The sequence below is a fragment of the Cololabis saira genome, chromosome 14, assembly GCF_033807715.1.
Source record: "Cololabis saira isolate AMF1-May2022 chromosome 14, fColSai1.1, whole genome shotgun sequence".
Classification (NCBI taxonomy): Eukaryota; Metazoa; Chordata; class Actinopteri; order Beloniformes; family Belonidae; genus Cololabis; species Cololabis saira.
Genome location: NC_084600.1, coordinates 29,886,148 through 29,905,091, shown reverse-complemented (window position 1 = coordinate 29,905,091; position 18,944 = coordinate 29,886,148). Strand labels below are relative to the sequence as shown.

Genomic DNA, 18,944 nt, shown 5'->3' with positions numbered 1-18,944 from the left:
GTGTGTGTGTGTGTGTGTGTGTGTGTGAGTGTGAGAGAGCTTGTTTATCTCCCCCTTAGTCAGACACTGCCTTGACACAGTCTGAGAGGGGATTCGGGTTATGCGAATACTTCTGGGGATGCTGATGCCAGCCTGCTATTTATCCCAATAACGTCACATGGCTTATTTTAACCGTTACTGTCCCTTCTTTCCTTTTTATTCTTTTGCCTATTCTGTCTGGGCTGAGATTGAAGCACTCCTGGTTTTCCTTTGACCCGTCCTGTGAGGAAGAGGGCCAATAGGTGGCAATGTTGGTCAGTGGTCTGGCTCATGCCTCACCCAGCCAGTTTTCTCTACAAAAAGACAATTAGACGTCCAATTCTCAGTCTGACATTCAATTCAGCTTATGAGTCGGAGTGGCGTTCTTCAGATGGCACGGCAGTCTTGGTGATTTCAGAGACATGCACGCTGAGCAGCAGCGTTTAATCTGACAAACGCAGCTCTAATAAGGAGAAGCAAACAGGAGACGGGAGGGCCGGTGTGGAGAGCAGAGACCCGGCAGAGATGTTGGGAACAGCTTCGCCAAATCCAGCCCAACACAGTGTATATCACACTCACTCAGGCTTGCAGAGAGACACCCACCAGTGTGCTGGACTGTCAAACAGCTCAATCCAAAATGTCTTCCCGGTTCTTTTTGTTTGTCAGTCCCAGTACAAAGGCATTGGGCAGAACACGATACGTGTTTTCATCTCTTTTTAATACAAAGGCTTGCTTCCCTCAGTGAAATTTGCTCTTTTCCAGGATCTTCCTTACTAACTGATAGCGGACAGGTTGCATCTGTTAATATCTGGATCCGAGTGGAGCAGATATTATCATTCTCAGAGCTGTGCTATTAACGTGATTCAAAAATAATGCAAGACTTACATCATCTTCACAGAGAAGGAAAAAGAGCAACTACAAAAGAAGCATCCATCCATCCATCCATCCATCCATCAGCTGCATTTGCGTTTTTAAGGTTCACAAGGTGGCTGGAAGCCTGATGGAATAATGCTGCCGATGACATTACATTTAAAAATACACTCATGAAAAAAGTCCAGATGACGCAAGAATTCAAGCACTTTAGTTCTAGATACATCCAGCCATCTTCTAGACCGACCTCGTGCTTTTTTTAGCTTTCAGCGCGGCTGGAATCTTAGCCAGCGCTCAGTGGCGTGGGGGCGATGCTCCGCCTGGACAGGTTTCCAGTCCGTCACAGAGGCACAGCGAGACAAACAAACAAGGGCACTCTTACCTGGAGGGAATGTAGAAGCAGACTGTGGGAGGAGAAAAACCCACACAGGCACAGGCAGGACTTTCAGACTCCACACTGGAAGAACCCAGCTGGGATGTGAACTGGCAGCCGTGACGATGCTGACCACCAGACCTCTCTACAGACCTAGAATAAAGATGTCGAGGAAACACAAATAACCTTTGTTAACAACCTGACACAGTTGCATGACGAATACCCAGGTCATGCAGTTAAAACACTGTAAAGATGTGATACAACAGTTCCCTTTTCCATTGCAGCTCCGTTCATAGCGGCTGGTTTCTGGGGGGAGGTATGGGCTCAAATTAATGCCATAAGTATTTTGTATCTGTAAATAAACTTTGTACTTGTAGAAATATTTTGTGCGTGTGCAAAAAATATTTGTACTTGCAAAAAATATTTGTACTTGCAAAAAATATTTGTACTTGTAGAAATATTTTGTGCATGTGCAAAAAGTATTTGTACTTGCAAAACATATTTGTACTTCTAGATACAAAGCTACAAACTTTTTACAAAGCTACAAACTTTTTTTACGAAAGCTACAAACTTTTTTTACAACTACGAGTTATGGCACTGTTTTGACGTGCCATAACTAACAGCCAATCAGCGATCTTTGGCACGGGTTTCAAAGGGTTTCTGGAGAGCCAATCAGATCATTGCATCGCCTACTGACGTCGCCGCCATATTCTTTCTACAAAGAAATTTACGTTTTACGTCTCATTTATTCATTCACACGCGCACTAATATACTTGGGAAACAGTTAGGCACCAAATATAATATATTTAATTTTCTCAGACGGCAAAAATAAGAACTTTATTTGAGCCCATAGGGAGGAGTTAGTCACTCAGTCCCTTCTTCTGAGGAGCGACATCTGGAGACGTATCCTACGGCATTTCCACTTATAAGGTGCAGTTTATGCAGTGTGATGTGAGACTGGATTGGTTTCCAGCGTACTGTTACTTTACGTTACTTTTAGTGAAAACCCAAATCTTGAATCGTGATGATGACACCTTGTGGAGTAACTGGACCGTAGCAGCAGGTAAAAACCTGATCAGCTGCTTGATCATCAACGACTGCATGACTTTCCATCTTTGACAGAAACTTGTTTGATGTTTAAATTTGCTCTCAGTGGCCCATTATTTCACTGACAGTTTTTCTTCCTTCTTCCAGTGACTGAAAGGAACCTCAGTTCGAACAGCAGATAACACGTCCCTGCTGTCCCATCGTCATGTGTGACAGAGGCGCGCATCTGCAAGCCCTTCCGCAAACAACAGCGACTGCACCAAGAGCCAACCATCTACCTTCCGGGTTGAGTCTCATGCGGAACCAAGATTCATTGCAGTTCCTCGACTGGCCACAAGAGGTTGGCTGCAAAAGCGAGTCAATCTCCATTACATTAAAACCTTTGAGCAGAAATGAACATATTTACAGCCTGGTTCAAACAACTGCTCTGGTCTCAACTGTTTGATTTCACATCCATGACAACTCTGAGGGGGGTGAACTTTTTTTGTACCACGCCACGAGAATTTATATAAAGCAATACATTTATTTCATATATAATTGATTGACAGTTGCTGAGCCAATAGCTAGGTGTTATCACTTCCTCATCTGTAACCATTGTGCTGCTGCGCTTCATGAAACAACCACCCGTTTGCATAAACCAGCATCGGCCAAACACGATGGTCATTTTGCACAAAGACAAATGGGCTTCAAAACTGGTCTTCAGAAACCAACCGAATGCTTCGTCCATTGTTATATACAGTCTACGGGTTGGGCAGAAATGCTTGAAATGTGAAAAAAACCTGACCTTGGCTGAAATCTCCCCAAAAGGGGTGGGGCCACTAGTGGCATTGGTTTATACTGATTGGACAATAATGCACAGATGGCTCAAACTGTGACATAGCATTTGAATGAATGAATAAATGAATGAAGGAGTGAATTATTGAATGCTTTTTTCGTCGGTGGTGCATCGTCAGATTGAACCGCCTCTGGAGTGTTTTCTTTTTAGTTTTTTTTTTTTATTAAATTGTAGGCATTTTTGCATACATGCTAGCCTGCTGGCTGTTCCAACTACAGAACGACCAAACTCATCCTCCAGTGTTTTCTCCTGAGTTCTAACTGACTACAATTTGGTGTTAAGTAGCAACAGGAGATTTGTCCTTGGAAATTTTCAGCTAAACTGCCAAAAGAAGTGAAGAAAATAAGCACGAGATCCACAAAAGGGAATATAAAGCACAAGACCATCTTTGTTGTTTAAGGCCGTTTTTCGTCATAGCATCAGTGAACGCATGTTATGAACGCTGCAGTCGTAGCCTGCCGTGTTTCTGTTGCTCTTCTGCTGGTTGATTATACTTCTGCATCTGCGGTAAACAGAATATTCCTCTGGTTTCTCTAAAAAGCGTCTCCCTGAATACCCTGAAACTTTAGTTTCTTGTGTTGCCTGAAGTAGATGGTGTTGTTTTCACCTTACAACTCTCACACCTCCATCTTTCATTAACGCATCACAAATTTGACTCATTTTCACATTCGCTTTGAAGTCTAATTAATTAGGCTTTTTTTTTGGTACAGTTTTTAATCAAGTCTTAATGATATATAACCAAAAAAAGCACTTTCAGATGAAATTCATTATGAAATTGTAAAAAAAATCTACTGTAGCAGACAACAGAACACCACGTGAGTTAGTGAACGTGTAATAACTAACCAGGAACTCGGGCTTCCTTCCGTGGGAGCTGGAACTTGAGTGAATTAACAACCAGACCTCAGGGTACCGGTTATCTCTTTGAGATGTCCCGGTTCTTGAAGAGCCATGGGGTTCCTGCAGGTCCCTGGCGCTGAGAGCTCAAACTTTCACCTTTTCACCAGTGAGCCAGTGGCTTTTACCTTAATCCAGGGGTGACAGTAGATGCACTCCTACCTTACCAGAACTACCATGATCATTTATCACACATCCTTAAAAATGTTTTTTTTTTTTAAAGAAAAATAAATCGAGAGAAATGAAAGTCATCAGGAATGCTTGATTTTGTTTTTACATGCTAACTTCAGCAGGATTATTTTCCATTTCTCTAATGTTGTCTTTTTTCTTGGACATGTCGGTATTGTTTTTCTCCGTTGTTCCATTTGAATGATCCAAATACAATGCAAGGTGACATAGATAAAGACGTACTTCTACACTTGTCTGTCATCTACAGAGGATCCAGGAACACCTTGAGCACAGCTTGTCTCAGCAGCTATCTGTGTTGTTGGACTAAAACAGGACATCACAAACAACTTAACTGGTTCATGTTTTATTTAGGAGGTTTTAGAATAAAGTTCAGCCTGCAAACCTCACTCAGATCAGCTGCAGTGCTCAGGTCCACCAAACCTAGTAGAATTACTCTCACAAAACTAACCTGATACCTTAACCCTAACCCTTCCATTTCATCTCAGCAAACGGTTTGGCCCAGTATGCATGTGGGTACTCAGAGCTGTGGGAACTTACGGGTGAGGCCCTCCCCCTGGGGCTGACCCCCTTTCCAAAACTGCCAGGGCACAGCCTTGATGGAGGCTACCACTCACTTTTGAAGGGCTGTAATCCAGAAATGCAAATATATTCACAACACGAACAGTTCAGTCATAGACTGGAATGACTGAGAGGTAATTAGTGATCAGACAACATGATGTGTAATATGATACAACGTTAGCAGATTTTTCTTCTTGCTGAAGGTGCTACCGTGACTGGTTCTGAATATGCATTTTTGGAGAGTCTGCTGATCTCCTCTCCAACCCAAACCGCTATCCATCAGGGATTCCCAGCCTTGGTAGACCCTCCATGTTCGCAATGCGCTGGGATGGGACTTACATGCTCCCATGACTAATTTATAACAGTTTTGAATATCACAAAATGTTAACTTTACACTTTGTTACAGTGCTAGTTGTTAGTGTTGGTCAGAGGCCGAAAGTTGGATCACCCTTCATCAGTTAAGCAGATGAGCTTCCTATAATGCACAATGTGACAGAACTTCTTCCAGCTTTGATGCAGACATGTCAGAACCTGCACCCGTGGCTTGTGAAGCTAAATGTTTGGTACTCAAGTTAGCCAGCGGAGACATTAGTCTGGTCAGCCCGGGTCATAATCTGGTTTGAAGACCCTTATACAACAAATGGCTGTTGAAGAAGCATGCTGTGGATAAACTCCAACACTACCTTTTGTCCTTTCCTTAGTGTTACCCAGAGTTCTGAGCACCACCGTGTTAATGCCTTCAAACAGACGTTTTTACTTGACATAGCAGGAGAAGCAAAGGTTTGATTAATTACACTAATAATGGCTGCATTCCTTACATATTTGCCATTTTTAGTCTTCACTGGGCATGCTGGTTTCCTGGCACGGGTTAGATGAGGGATCGGGGGGAGTGACTTATCTTGGATTTGACCAGAATAGTATTTTATACGTTTGGCCTGTTGTGTTCAGTCTTTTCATCATACAATGGTCTGTGACAAGGTGGTTGCAACCCTTTCCTGAGAAATTAGGCTTTTGTATTCCTTAAGGTAATCTAGTGTGTGAAACTGTAAGGCAGGAGTGGAGGAGGAGTACATGCCGTGGAGCAGCTTGTACAAATCCAGCTCAGAACACAGACTGTGTCAATATCACACTCACTCAAGGTTGAAATGAGACTTATATATTCCCAAATGTTGTATGTAAGCTGAAAGCAGTCATGGATGGCTGGGCCATGTATGTGAGGATTTGGCCTGGGTGGCTTTTGAAAGGAGAAGGCAGAAATACAGAGAGCAGGGACCACCTCTGGAATGAACTTCAAGGAGAATAACCAGTGGAAAAAGATCGCAATTTAGTCAAACATTATGCAGATGTGTGCAAGGACAGGTGGTGGTGGTATGGTGGGGGGTCCCTCTCCAACAGGAAGGTGATCAAATCAATGCCAAGAGCCATTGTGGACCCTCACACGACATCAGCCGCTTATAATTCTGGTCGTAAGTCCAGATAAAAAAGGGCATCTGATGTAAACAATTGTTCATATAAAGGGGAAATTAATACAGTTATGTATAAAAGTTAGCTCCATCTCTTTTGATCCTATTTTGGTCTATTTCTATACGTTTATTTTGTTTTATTGTTATACATTTTTACGAATTAAAATTGTATCTACTTATTTATATACCAGAAAGAAAACAATAATAATAATAATGTGGGCAATACTAAGTACCCTCTTACTGCTTCCATAAGATCTAAAGCTGTAAACTCCAGACATGCTACTACAATTATAAGGTCAATCGTGGCTGCATATAAATCTAGAAAAAGCTTTAAAACATTCCCAACTAATGTGGAGTTCAATGTGCATCAAATTCACTTACGGTCGGAATACGCAACACTCAGATTAATTTAAATTAATAAATACAAACATGCATACACAGGTGTATGTCAGACCCCTACAGGCCTCAATCACCATGTTAAATATAACGACACAATCATGAGGAGACTGATGTGACGCCGTCGTGAACTCTTCGGACTTCTCCGTCACTCCATTTCGCCGCAGTGCAGTACCCCCCGCGACCGCTGGGTCGCAATCTTTTCCTGAATGGTTTATCCGACTTTTCCGGTCACAGGGAATCAAAGAGATAAGGACAACTATTGTGCAAAAAACCAAACCACAAAAAAAAATCACACATACACGAAGAAAAGAGCGCTGAAAGTTCACGACTGCTTCAAACCGGAAACCGGAAATGCGTTGCTACCAAGCGAACCAATCACAACCCTCTCGTCTGCATTTGGTCTGCGTTGCCTCGACGCGTAGTTACAATTTTTGGGAGGTACGCGTCATGACGGCGTCAGTGATGGCGTCAGTGACGGCGTGTGGTACGCGTCGACGAGTACCCTACGGCGTAGGCACGGCGTCGTTTTGACGCAGAACCATAACTCAACCTTTACGCACAGCAGAAACAGGCTGCAGGCAGCTGCTGCGCATGCTCAGCAGGCTCATTTATATGCAAATATAATCATCATGTAGTTTGCATTGCCTATTCATGGTATGAAGTGGGCGTGTAGAGGGCGGGGTATGAGGCGAATTCACTTGCGCAACCTTCCAGCTGGACTGCGATTTATAAAGCGAACATTGCGTGCAAGTGTGCATGCACACGGTTTTATAAATCCGGATTTTTTTGTGCGCACGCCATTTTCGGCTTTTGGATGCACGTGCGTAGTATGGATCCTACGCACTCTTTTATAAATGAGGCCCCAGGTATCAATGATGTCAGATTTTAGAGTAAAGGCAACAGTTTTTACAGGTAAACCAGAGATTGTGTTCCAATTATCAATATAGCCCACTGATCAGCCGTTATGCACGAGAACATTGTCAGAAAGCAGGGAGGAGTTAAGTGTGCATCAGCTCTTTACTCTGTAGAGACTTGCGTTGCTGCGTGAACTCGGGGAAGGCTAATGACCATGCCCTCAGGATATCTTGTGAGAACATTTTGACGTTTGGGAGTCGTGAACTGTCAGGGATATTCCTCTTCAACAGCTGTTTTTTTTATTCTCATGTGCGAACACTCTAGGAGTGGAGAGTAAAGCATGTGGGCTCCAGAATTGCATCATTACTGTTTGCTGATGACATGGTTCTTCTGTTCTCGAGTGTTTCACATGTCCAAGCGTTGAACTTTGCCAATGCTGAGATCATAAGTGACGATAAGCCTGGCACTGTGTTCACATTGAAGAGCACAACACCTCCAAACATGCAAAATGCCAAAAGTAGATGAAATATGTATGGTTTGTTCCTTCCCAGCTACTCCTGTCATATGTCACATGGTGGTGATATGACAGACAGAAGCAGGCAGGGCGAACTGCATCATCCTTGATTGACAATGGTTTATTATGAGGTGTTGGAAGCACAACGTTTGATCTTCACTGCAGTTCTACACCAATGAACATTTCATATGTGCTATTGGACTGTATTAATGTTACACACTGAAGTATTTTGAGGTATAAGCATAGACTGAATATAACAATGGACGAAGCGTCAGGTCATGTGACCCATTGGTTTCTAAAGACAGGTTTTGAAGCCCCTTTGTCAGGGTGGGGCCATGTTGCCCAGCAGGCTGACAGGAGCACGCTCACCACATGTTGATCAAAGTTAGCTTTGCTAAGTAATGTTTTTTCTCTATATATGTGTATTTCTGCTCTGAATGTGCGTCTCCATCCTGCGACGCATTACTTTTCTCAGTCAAAAGCGTTACCGTGGCAACGTTAGACGCCAAAAAGCGCACCCACCCTTCATCTGATTGGTCCAGATAGAAAAAACTTTGTTCCTCAAGCCCCTCAATACGGTTTGACGTACATGCACGAAAATCGCTACACACCTGTATCATTTTGCAACTTAAAGAAAAGTCTCTTGGCGCCATGGCCGAAACCAAACAGGAATTTAGCCATTTTGAACATTTTGAATTAATCGCGTAATTTTGGCGCAATTTATGCCATTCCTTCGGCAGTTAATACGGCCCGAACCGTTACGTGCACCCAGGTGTGTTATACATCAAAATGTGCGTGTCCATCCTGCAACACGAGCATTACTTTTCTCTTTCAAAAGCGTTACCGTGGCGACGCTAGACACCAAAAAGCGCGTCCCCCCTTCATCTGATTGGTCCATATTTGATAGTTCCCCAAAAGTCACAAACATTTGCACGCAAGCCAGGCCTGGTGATAAATTTGATATTTCATTGTTTGCATTAATGGGCGTGGCAAGATGGCTCAACAGCGCCTGTTAGAAAACTTTTCTCTGTCATAACTTTTGAATGGTTTGACATAGAGGGTCGTGGGTGGTGTCATCGGACATGGTTTTAAGTCCTTGACCATAATTGGTGCAAATTAGCCCCGCCCCTTCTTCTGATTGGACGATATTTCATAGTTCCTATTTTCTGGCATAATTTTTGAATGGTTTGACATAGAAAGTTGTGGGTGGTGTCATTTCTGATATGCTTATGGGGGGCGGTGGCCATGAGTGCGAGGGCCCGATCATCGCTGCTTGCAGCTGTAATTCTTCTTGGTGTTGATAAAATGGGGCGTAGCCTTTTGACTTAACCAATGGGTAGCCTTTATCGCATCCTCATTAGTCATCTTCATACCACCAACAGCCATCAGCAGCTCATACTAACCCATTATCAGCTAACCACAGTGGTCGTTTCTGATTTTGCAGCCAAAATTATATTTGAAACAGGATATTCCTTTTCAAATGTTTGGCAGCAACTCCACAGCTCCTCTGGCGTGGATTGGCTGGTAGCCATGGCTAACTTTGATGTGATTGTCCAAATGTTGGCATGTTTCAATCAGCTTCCTTCCACCATCCTCCTTCTTTCGCCTATTAGTCGCACTGCACTGCACAAGGAAATATGAGACTCCAAAACCACACTGGTGATCTCATGGATTATCTGTCTATTCATTCGTACAGTCTTTGGTCAAAATACGTAGTTATAGTGTCACCATACTTTTCAGCTCTTTGCTTGAGGCTGGTTGTCATGGAAAGACAACACTTTGTAAGACTGATATGGACCAATGACCAGGTTTAAAATTGGGTTGGCGCTCTCCGGGGCTGAGCCCCAGCACATAAACTGATGCTGCATAGTAAGGCACATCCAAAACATTGTTATCCATTAATGTTACTCATAATTTCTGGTTCTGAATAAAAAAAATATATCTTCAACAAATAGAAAATTAAACTCCTGATCCTAAAATCTATACAATGAAGTGTGTGTTTGGTAGGGGTGTAACAATATATCATGCCACGACATTTCGCGATACAAAAACGTCATGAAACGTGTCGTGGAGGTGACAAACTGCATCGCGATATTGGGTTATTAATATTAATCTAACGCGCATCCGACCACGCGTGCCGACCGCACCTCGACCCGCGTGCCAAAATCTGACTCCGCTCAGACGAAACTAGTACCGTTTTGCGGTCCCGATCACGGGTCTCTTGCAGGGTTTTGAGCTCTGACCTTTTAAGGCTGGTATAGTTAAATTTCTGGAAAAGAAAAAAGTCAAATCATACATGAGAGAAACTATTCAGTTTGTGGCAAAAATATTTTTATTGTATGAAACTGAAGATGCATAATGCAAACCTGACATATACTTTTAGTTCAGTTTGTGGAAAATGGTTGGCCTGGCTTTCTCTTTAAAACTTAAATAGTTATAAAGCATTACAAACTGTAACAGGGGGGCAAATGCACAGCATTGTTTTGTATTTTGTGTCTTTCAAATAAAAGACATTTTTTTCTAGTCATATGTTCCTCATTCAAGGTTGTTAAAAATATACTGCTATAATATCGTATCGTATCGTTATCGTGACCTCAATATCGTGTATCGTACCGTATCGTGAGATTAGTGTATCGTTACACCCTAGTGTTTGGTGGGGTATTATTGAACAAAGGGTGTCTATGGGTGTCTTTGATTATAAAGATTTTTAATTAAGTGAATTTCTGATATTAAATGTTTCAAAAACCTCCTTAATTTATAACAGGTATGTGATTGGTTCTTTCAGGGGAATCAACAACCCCAGGATAGGGCATCCCCCATTTAACCTCTGCCAATGACAGTGCTGACCATTGTCACATGGTTTGTGGTCCTGCTTTTGGGCTAAAATAAAAGTAATAGCCCTGCGATGGACAGGTGACCTGTCCAGGGTGTACCCCTGCCTCTCGCCTGAAATTAGCTGATTAGCAGTCCCCTGTGTCCCTGAAAAGGATAAAGCCTGTACGGATGGATGAAAATAATATTTGTAAACATGAACAAAACTAACTTAAAGAATATATTCTGCTGCTCCCCGAAATGATCCGAAAGGCTTTTAACTTCCCCGCCCCCCCCAGCATAGAGCCCCCAAAAAGCTAAAAACGGTCCTGTTCCTAAAAAAGATGAGTGCACCAAATAAAATGAGATACAACTTAAATTACTAACATGTTATCTTGTATGATAAGACGTAGATAAGTATGGATAAGAATCAAAATAAAAAACGCAAGTCTAAACTATTTTCCCATAATAAATGACAGCACACGAAGACAGCCTATATATTCACCCCGCAGCACGTTTTTAATTCCCTCCGAGTAATTTCAAAACTCTTTCAAATATAGTCACGTTCTTATGAACGTAAAACAATTTATCGCAAGTGGGAATAAATGAATGTGGTGGCCAGCTCCCTCCTCTTCCTCGCATCTCATTACAGTCCCGTTCTAGGTGAAGCCGCCTCTCGCTGCCAGACTGAAGTAAGTGTCCAACATGGCGAACGCTCTCTCGCGACACTTCCCAATAAACGTAATAAAAAAAAAAAAACAAACACAAAAAACAAAAACAAAACTACAACAAAGTCATAAAATAACACAAAATAGCTGTCGTCAAACACAAATAGTCATATTCTTCTTTGATTCAAGGAAAAAAAATAATAAAATGGTGCTAAAAAGAGAGAGAGAAAAAAAGAAAACCCACCTAACTTCCCCCGCCCCCCCTGCATAGGGCCCCCCAAAAGCTAAAAACGGCCCTGTTCCTAAAAAAAGATGAGTACATCAAATAAAAAGAGATAAAACTTACTAACATCTTATTTTGTATAAGATGTAGATAAGAATAGATAAGAATAAAAAAAAAACCGCAAGTCTAAACTATTTTCCTATAATAAATGATGAAGACAGCCTATTCACCCCGCAGCAAAACGTTTTTAATTCCCTCCGAGTAATTTCAAAGCTCGTTCAAATATAGTCACGTTTCTTATAAACGTAAAACAATTCATCGCAAGTGGGAATAAATGAATGTGGTGGCCAGCTCCCTCCTCTTCCTCGCATCTCATTACAGTCCCGTTCTAGGTGAAGCCGCCTCTCGCTGCCAGACTGAAGCAGGTGTCCAACATGGCGAACGCTGGCAGCGGCTCTCTCGCGACTATTCTCTTGTTATTCCTCTTTCAGGCGGCTCTTCACAAAGGTAGGACTTTTTCTCTTGATGTGTAAGCGGAATACGGACTTTGTTCACGCGTCTCCGCAGGCGGCGGATGTGGAAGGGTGTTTTTTTTTATTCTTATAAACAGCGCACTGGGCAAATTGTGAACGTGCGCGGCTGAGCGTTTGGATCTCTGCATGCGGGGATGATGCTGATGGCGAAGTCAGAAAATCACTCCGTAAAGTTGAATCACTGACTTGAAAATCCAGATCCGGACACGTTTGTTCCCAAACAGCAGCCTCGGAGCTGCTGCTGAAGGAATAAATCACTTTGGACAGCTCACAGCGGCGCTGAGAGGGGAGAATGTCCTGGCCGCTCCGCAGCTGGAAACTCCTCGAAGAAAATCCCGTGTGTGAAACAAAACCAGTTTCACATGGTCAAGTTACCGTTACACACTCGGTATAATTTGTAGCATATTTTCCTTAGTCGTGGTGACTTTTGATGCTTGTTGAGAGCGGACCATGCCGTGAAATCCCGGGGAAGAGCGAGCGCGTGGAAGTGCACTATGCAGAATTTGAGGAAACGGCACCCCGAACTTCCATACGCAAATTGGTTAATTTGATTTAAACGGGACCGACTGGAATTTTCATTCACGATAGAAAATCCACTGAAGTCACATTAGCCACAGTTTGACTCGGTTATGAATTCGGCGCGAAGATTAATCATAATCCGGTAGCGATTTTCGGTTAAATCTAAGTTCTTTGGGGGGGAAAGATAACATAAAAACATCGCCGTACGCATCAGCCGGGAGACTGCAGTAGAGAATGCGAATCGCTCTTTTTAAGTTGTAATTTTTCTTGAAACAAGCTCCGCTTGGGTTGTGAATGTTAAGCCGAAGTGACGGTTGGATCTTGAACCTTCCGTCGAATACGAAATGAACTCCTTCTGCCGGAAAAGAGGTGATGGATTCGGCCGAGGTTCGTGGCTGCGCTCCGGGCTGTGTTTTCACAACACCGGAGCTGGATTTGCGGAGGCACCGCGCGTGAAAACATCAAAGCCTTCCAGCCGGCTGTTGTAATCTGAGTTAGATGATTTCTAGCAGCAGATAGGCTTCAGATAAAGCTGCTCAGGGATGACGACTGCGACGCAATTTTCAACGCTTTCCCCCCTTTTAAGTGGCTGCTGATGTTGCGTGAGTTGGCGGTTTGTAAAAAGGGGCTCGTGTTTATTCTCAGAAATGGGATAAAGTGACGTGTTCCAGAAAGTATGTTTTTTATCATTTTTTTAAATTTATGTCTGCTTTTGACGCTGAACCGCAGAGAAACGCACACTAGATTATTGGGTTATTCATCTTTGCGCATTCCTACTATATTTATGTCATGAATCATCCTTAAGTTGAATTCATTCCGTGCCAGATCTCCTCCTCAGGAAAGCCCGGTTCGAGGCTTCAACGGTGGGGATGACAGGGAGGCAGCTGTCCACATTTGTCACATTGTGGATTATCCACAAGGCTTTAATCCAGATTTATCCACGAAAATGGACGCAGTAAGAGTGTTTTTTTTGTATCTAGCTTTCTTGCAGCCAGTCAGGAAAAACAGCAAAAGCACTACGGACTGAACAAGTCTCTTGTTGTTCCTTGGACGGTGTTGCTTTACTTTCATGATAATGGCTCCACTGATTTCACACAAAGCTCAGGGAGCACTTGCACAAAGCATATCAATTATTTACCCCCAGCTGCATACTGTAAGCTCGCATTGTGCCCAGCATTACAGGGTGTTTTTCCTTCCTCACTACAAATGCATGACAGATGGAGAAATGGTGCCTCTTTTCTGGTCCATCAATACAGAGCAGGTGCCGTTGTGGTTTACACACACACACATGCCCACACATGCGCACGCACACACACACACACACACACACACACACACACACACACACACACACACACACACACACACACACACACACACACGCAGATACCAGATTTTAACATATCAGAGAATATTTCAAAAAATAAAATCGATTAGCTTGATAAATTCGGCTGCCAGCTTGAACGAGCACGAGTGCAGATTTTCATTTCCAACCCTGGAAATGTAAGTGGGTGTGCCATAGTCTACAGGTTGGAGAGAGGATGTGCAACGCCTTCAATTTATGATACATCCATGAGTTCAGCTGCTCATGAATCCATTTCAGTGAACACTGGATGGAGCTGGTTTGAGAGTTGGACAACTTCTCAGAAGGCTGCACGTATTGATCAAATCTCGGCTACAAGTTTCATTTCAGCACACAGCCTCAGTTCATTCTCATTAAATAATGCATGCCAGAGGGAACTCTGTATTTAAAGACAGAAGGCGCTGTGTGTGAAAATGACCAGCTTTTATTTAGGGAGTATAAAAAAGGGCATACCCTTGTACACACCCTCACAAAAACCAGTAGATCTACAAAGTCTTTAAATGCTCATGTCGCTGTCACATGGCTGGTTTCTAGATGAAGTCAAAGTTCGACCAGGTTGCCGTCACAGCATTGTTGACTTATTTTACTATCCTAAGCCCTCGCTTACATGTGGTATTAAACTCCGTGCCGGGTGATGCGATCACAAGTGGTCAGCTCCAAGCATGACTCACCTGCCTTTAGCATCACCATAGACTCGCCCCGCCCTGTGTCGATCCGGCTGATGTCCTCTGGTTAGCCCTGGCTAACAGCCTTCAACCAGGCTCAGAAAGTGCTGCTTCAGGCTGCTTTGCCCCTTAACCCTTTGCTTGGTCTTTATTCATAGCTTAGAAGTGAAGTAGTGCTAAGCGCGCAAGTAGCTAAAGTGATGACGTAGGCTTCGGCTCTAGCCAGTTGTCAATCAAAAGACGACCCACCGAATTACGCCTACATTTGTGGCATAATGTACTCTTACTTGACGGGATATGGAAAAACTCACCTATCTGTGCAGATATTAGATTAGATAGTCCCTTATTCATCCCTCAGTGGGGAAATTCACTTTGAGCAGCAGCAGAACAAACAACACAAACATGCAGAGAAAAAGGGTAAAAAATATATAATAAAAAAATATAAACAGTATATACAGAAGAAGAAAATAGTGCATTGTTAGATAATAAAAAACAGGTAGGATATGTATGAAATAGGAAGATAATGCACATCTTGTTATTATTGTCCGTTTACTACTGTGAGCAGGCCTGGCTGTAGAGTCTGATAGCAGGAAGGACCTGCGATGCCTCTCAGTGACGCATCGCGGGTGACGAAGCCAGTCGCTGATGGAGCTCTCCAGGGCTCTGACAGTCTCATGAAGGGGGTGGGAGACATTGTCCATGATGGGTGACAGCTTTGCCACCATCCTACTGTCCCCCACCACCTCCACAGGATCGAGACTGGAGCCCAGGACAGAGCCGTCTTTCTTCACCACTTTGTCCAGCCTCTTCCTCTCTATCGTGTATGTCAATTCCAGCTGTTGAGATCAGAACCTCTTTCTGGACCACATTGTAAATATTCGTTTTCAGCCCGCCCCGGTGGTCAGTCGAGAAACTGTGACTCTCTTCCTTACCCGGTTTGTTTGAGACCAACGAAGCTCTTGGTCTCAGCTCCTTGGTCTCGGCTCCTTGATCCCAGCTTGCATGTGGAGTGGTACTTTGTGCTCAGATGCCACCCATGGACCCCATCGCAGATACGTAGGTTTATGATTTCTGCTCACGGCAACCAGAAGGATTGTTTTTTTCACCAGTGATAACATCCACTGATTTATCAATTCATAAATTACTATCAAGTGTTATTTCATGTTGTTAGTCAGGTCATGCTGACTGAAATAAAGCCCAGTGGGATAATTTTTATGTGTATGAACGTTTGTTTCGGTGAGATGAACGTTTTAATGACCTTATATATAGTTCTTTTATGGAAGTATTGTGTGTAGTTGCAGTGCAGATTAGCGTTGACGTGTATTTTTAGAGCACTAATTCAGTCCAGCCTGATTATGAATATACTGTTTCCTGAATCCTGCTGGTAATCAACCTCTTACTCCGGGAAGCTTAACTGCTTTCATTCTTCTGAAGTTGTCAAATTTGGACATGCAGGTATTTGCAGGGATTATCGCGTGTTTAATTGTTGGAAAACTCTTCCAGTGTGACCTTAAAGGAGCCGTCTGTAAGAAATGGCCAAAACTGGTACTGCAGTCACTTTCAAAATATTGTTGAGCGGCATGTAGCCTCCCCCCCCTCCCCCCGACCAGAGGTTGCCAGGTAGGGTGCAGAATGCAGCAGGAACATAGGCTGCCATGGCTGCGATAATTAGAGCCGAGCTGGCAACCCGGATGCCGAAACAATACTGACTTCGTGATTGGGAGATAGGTGGAGGGTGGAGCTTCAGGCCAAAACAAAAAATGACAACATAAACATCAGTTGAGGGCTGCAACTCCTCTTTTTAAACTGGAATATCCTGGCTTGAGTGCTGTTGTCAGTGAAATAAGTATTTGAAATGAACATAATTTTTAAATGTCTGTTGACGTCAGGGTCATTTTATGATTCGTTTTATTATTGCTCTTACATACAGCTCCTTTAATTTCTTTGCGATGCACCAACAGGTGATCCGCCACGTTTCCTGTTGAACATTCAAAGATTGTAAGTCGCTTGTTTCCATTATTTGTGTGATCAGACATCCTCCGGAGAAGAAGCTGACCAAAGTGGATATACCCCACTGGAGCATCTTGCTGCATCTCTGTTGAACGAGAGTTAATCCAGCTGTTTCACGGCGACGTTGCTGTCACACCTTTTTCCTGATATACAGCCTCCTTTACATCTCGGCAAATGGATTAATATGAAGTGTAAAGCTTTGATTAATGCGCAGCTGCCAGTCTGATTTATAGGCTGTACATTACTGGTTTTGGCTTACCTTCAGAATCTCTTATTTACTGCTACATTACTGCTGACATGTAAACTGAAGGGTGCATCAACCATCATCTTCACATCCTTCCAGATGTGATTGATCTGGTATCAGGTCTTCTTCTTGTTGAGTCTTCATGGTGGTAAGGTTGAGAGCTAGATGACATCCATCCGTTTTTCCACACATTTTAGTGCACAGGTGTTGTATTCCGCCAGGAGTTCCGTTAAACAGAGGGCAGGTAGTAGTGGGCAGGTAAAGTGATGGCCAGTGCCACAAATGGTATCAGGTGTTTGTATGCTTCCCAACCATCTGCCGTGTACACCCGGGAAGAGCTTTACTATTGGTTTTTCTGTTGTTCTTGTCTTTTTCACTCAAATACACAATGTATGGGGTGGGGGTGTGCAGGTGTAGATTAGTGTTGAATTTCAGCCAGATTTCTTTCGTGTGGAGTTTTCTTGTGTTGGTTTTTCTCTAAAATTGAGTTTAAATAGTGCACCTTATGCATGAAATAAGGTGCCACTTGAATCTAAAGGGGATATATTATAAAAACATTCTTTCTGTTTGAGATTGAGACTCCTAATTGGAGTTGAACACAACACCATCTTTGCCTGAAGGTGGCTGTTGCTGATTAGTGACATGCAGACGTGCAGGGGGGGCTGGATCAGAGTAGGCTGATCCGGCCCCTACATCTGTACCTCCCCATGCCGAATTTTAAAAGAAACACACCTCACAAAAGAGGGGGTGGACTTCATGACTTGACTCTGCCCCCATCTGTACAACTGTCTGATTTAAACAGAGCAGTAAAGATGTGGTTAAACTGGGAGCTTTTGTGCACCATCGCAAAGCATACAGAGAGACGCCAATGTTTCTGCACTGTGGCGTTGTTTAACGGTGCCATACCCATTCTACAAATGAAATGGACGTTGATTTTATTTTAAATCTGAAATAGTTAGTATTGGATTTACAGTAAGACTTGTCCTAATACCAACACAGGTGGAAGATAAGGAATCTTTAGTTGGAGGTGAAGGCAGGGGGCGGGGTTTGTGACAGTTGTAAATGTATTTTTATTGATACAATATTATTGGCCGTCATATATATATATATATATATACAATAAATATGATACTTTATACAACCCATACTACATGGTTAAGCATATTACTCTGGTGTCGGGCTTAAACTGCGTAGCATTGTACAACCATGTTAGCCGTAGCTATCGGTCGGCACATTTTTACTCTTCAACCGTTAAGAGTCGAGTTTCTATCATGTGAAGCGTCGCAGTTTACTGCAGATGTTTCCACGTTAGCCAAGTGTGTTAGCAGCTAGCTGCCGTTGTCATCACAACTGATCAATAATTTGGTAGATTGCATGAAATTGATGGTGGTGAGTTTTCCTTTTCTAACCGTGCTAGCTGTTGTGCTACAGTGGCAGGCCAGACTGTCCATCACGTTTGGCGGACCGCCTCTGTCCTGTCATTGCTCAGTTGCAAGCATCACACTACTGCGGGTTTGGCCGTGTTTCTTCTTTCTCCTAACATCCAAAATGAACTGAAGTTTTACCGCAGAGGATATTCGCGGCTGCACGGTATCAAAGTGCTAGTGCTCCTCCCGACCTGGTCCCTGGAGGAACACCCCTTAAATCAGTCCCCACTGCCTTTCTATGCAAACAAAGTAATAAATGGGACAAGAAAAATTGTACTGTAGCACCTGCTGCAGAGATGACGCTTATCCCGGGCTTTAGTATTTATTAAGAGTTCAGCTTCAGGAAGGGTTTTATCCGGGTTATCTCACTGCTGCTGTTTAAGGCGTTGACCGTGAGCCTGCTTTTTGCTCATCGCCTTAGCACTTATAAAAGTCTTATTGTTGCCTCGTACTCTGATGAGCTCTT

The 18,944-nt window shown here is 43.1% G+C and overlaps 1 protein-coding gene across 5 annotated transcripts in view; it reads left to right on the top strand.

Annotated features, from left to right (window-relative positions):
* Positions 1-12,109: 12,109 nt before the first annotated feature.
* The window catches only part of cadm1a (cell adhesion molecule 1a), a 466,733-nt gene continuing 459,898 nt past the window's right edge, over positions 12,110-18,944 (top strand). For 4 of the 5 annotated variants that reach the window (XM_061740369.1, XM_061740368.1, XM_061740367.1 and 1 more), the window contains exon 1: positions 12,110-12,224. In XM_061740369.1, the coding sequence (XP_061596353.1) occupies positions 12,152-12,224 (73 nt within the window). In that variant the 5' untranslated portion in view covers positions 12,110-12,151. The remainder of the gene's footprint in view (positions 12,225-18,944) is intronic. The other variant, XM_061740366.1, reaches the window with a different exon arrangement.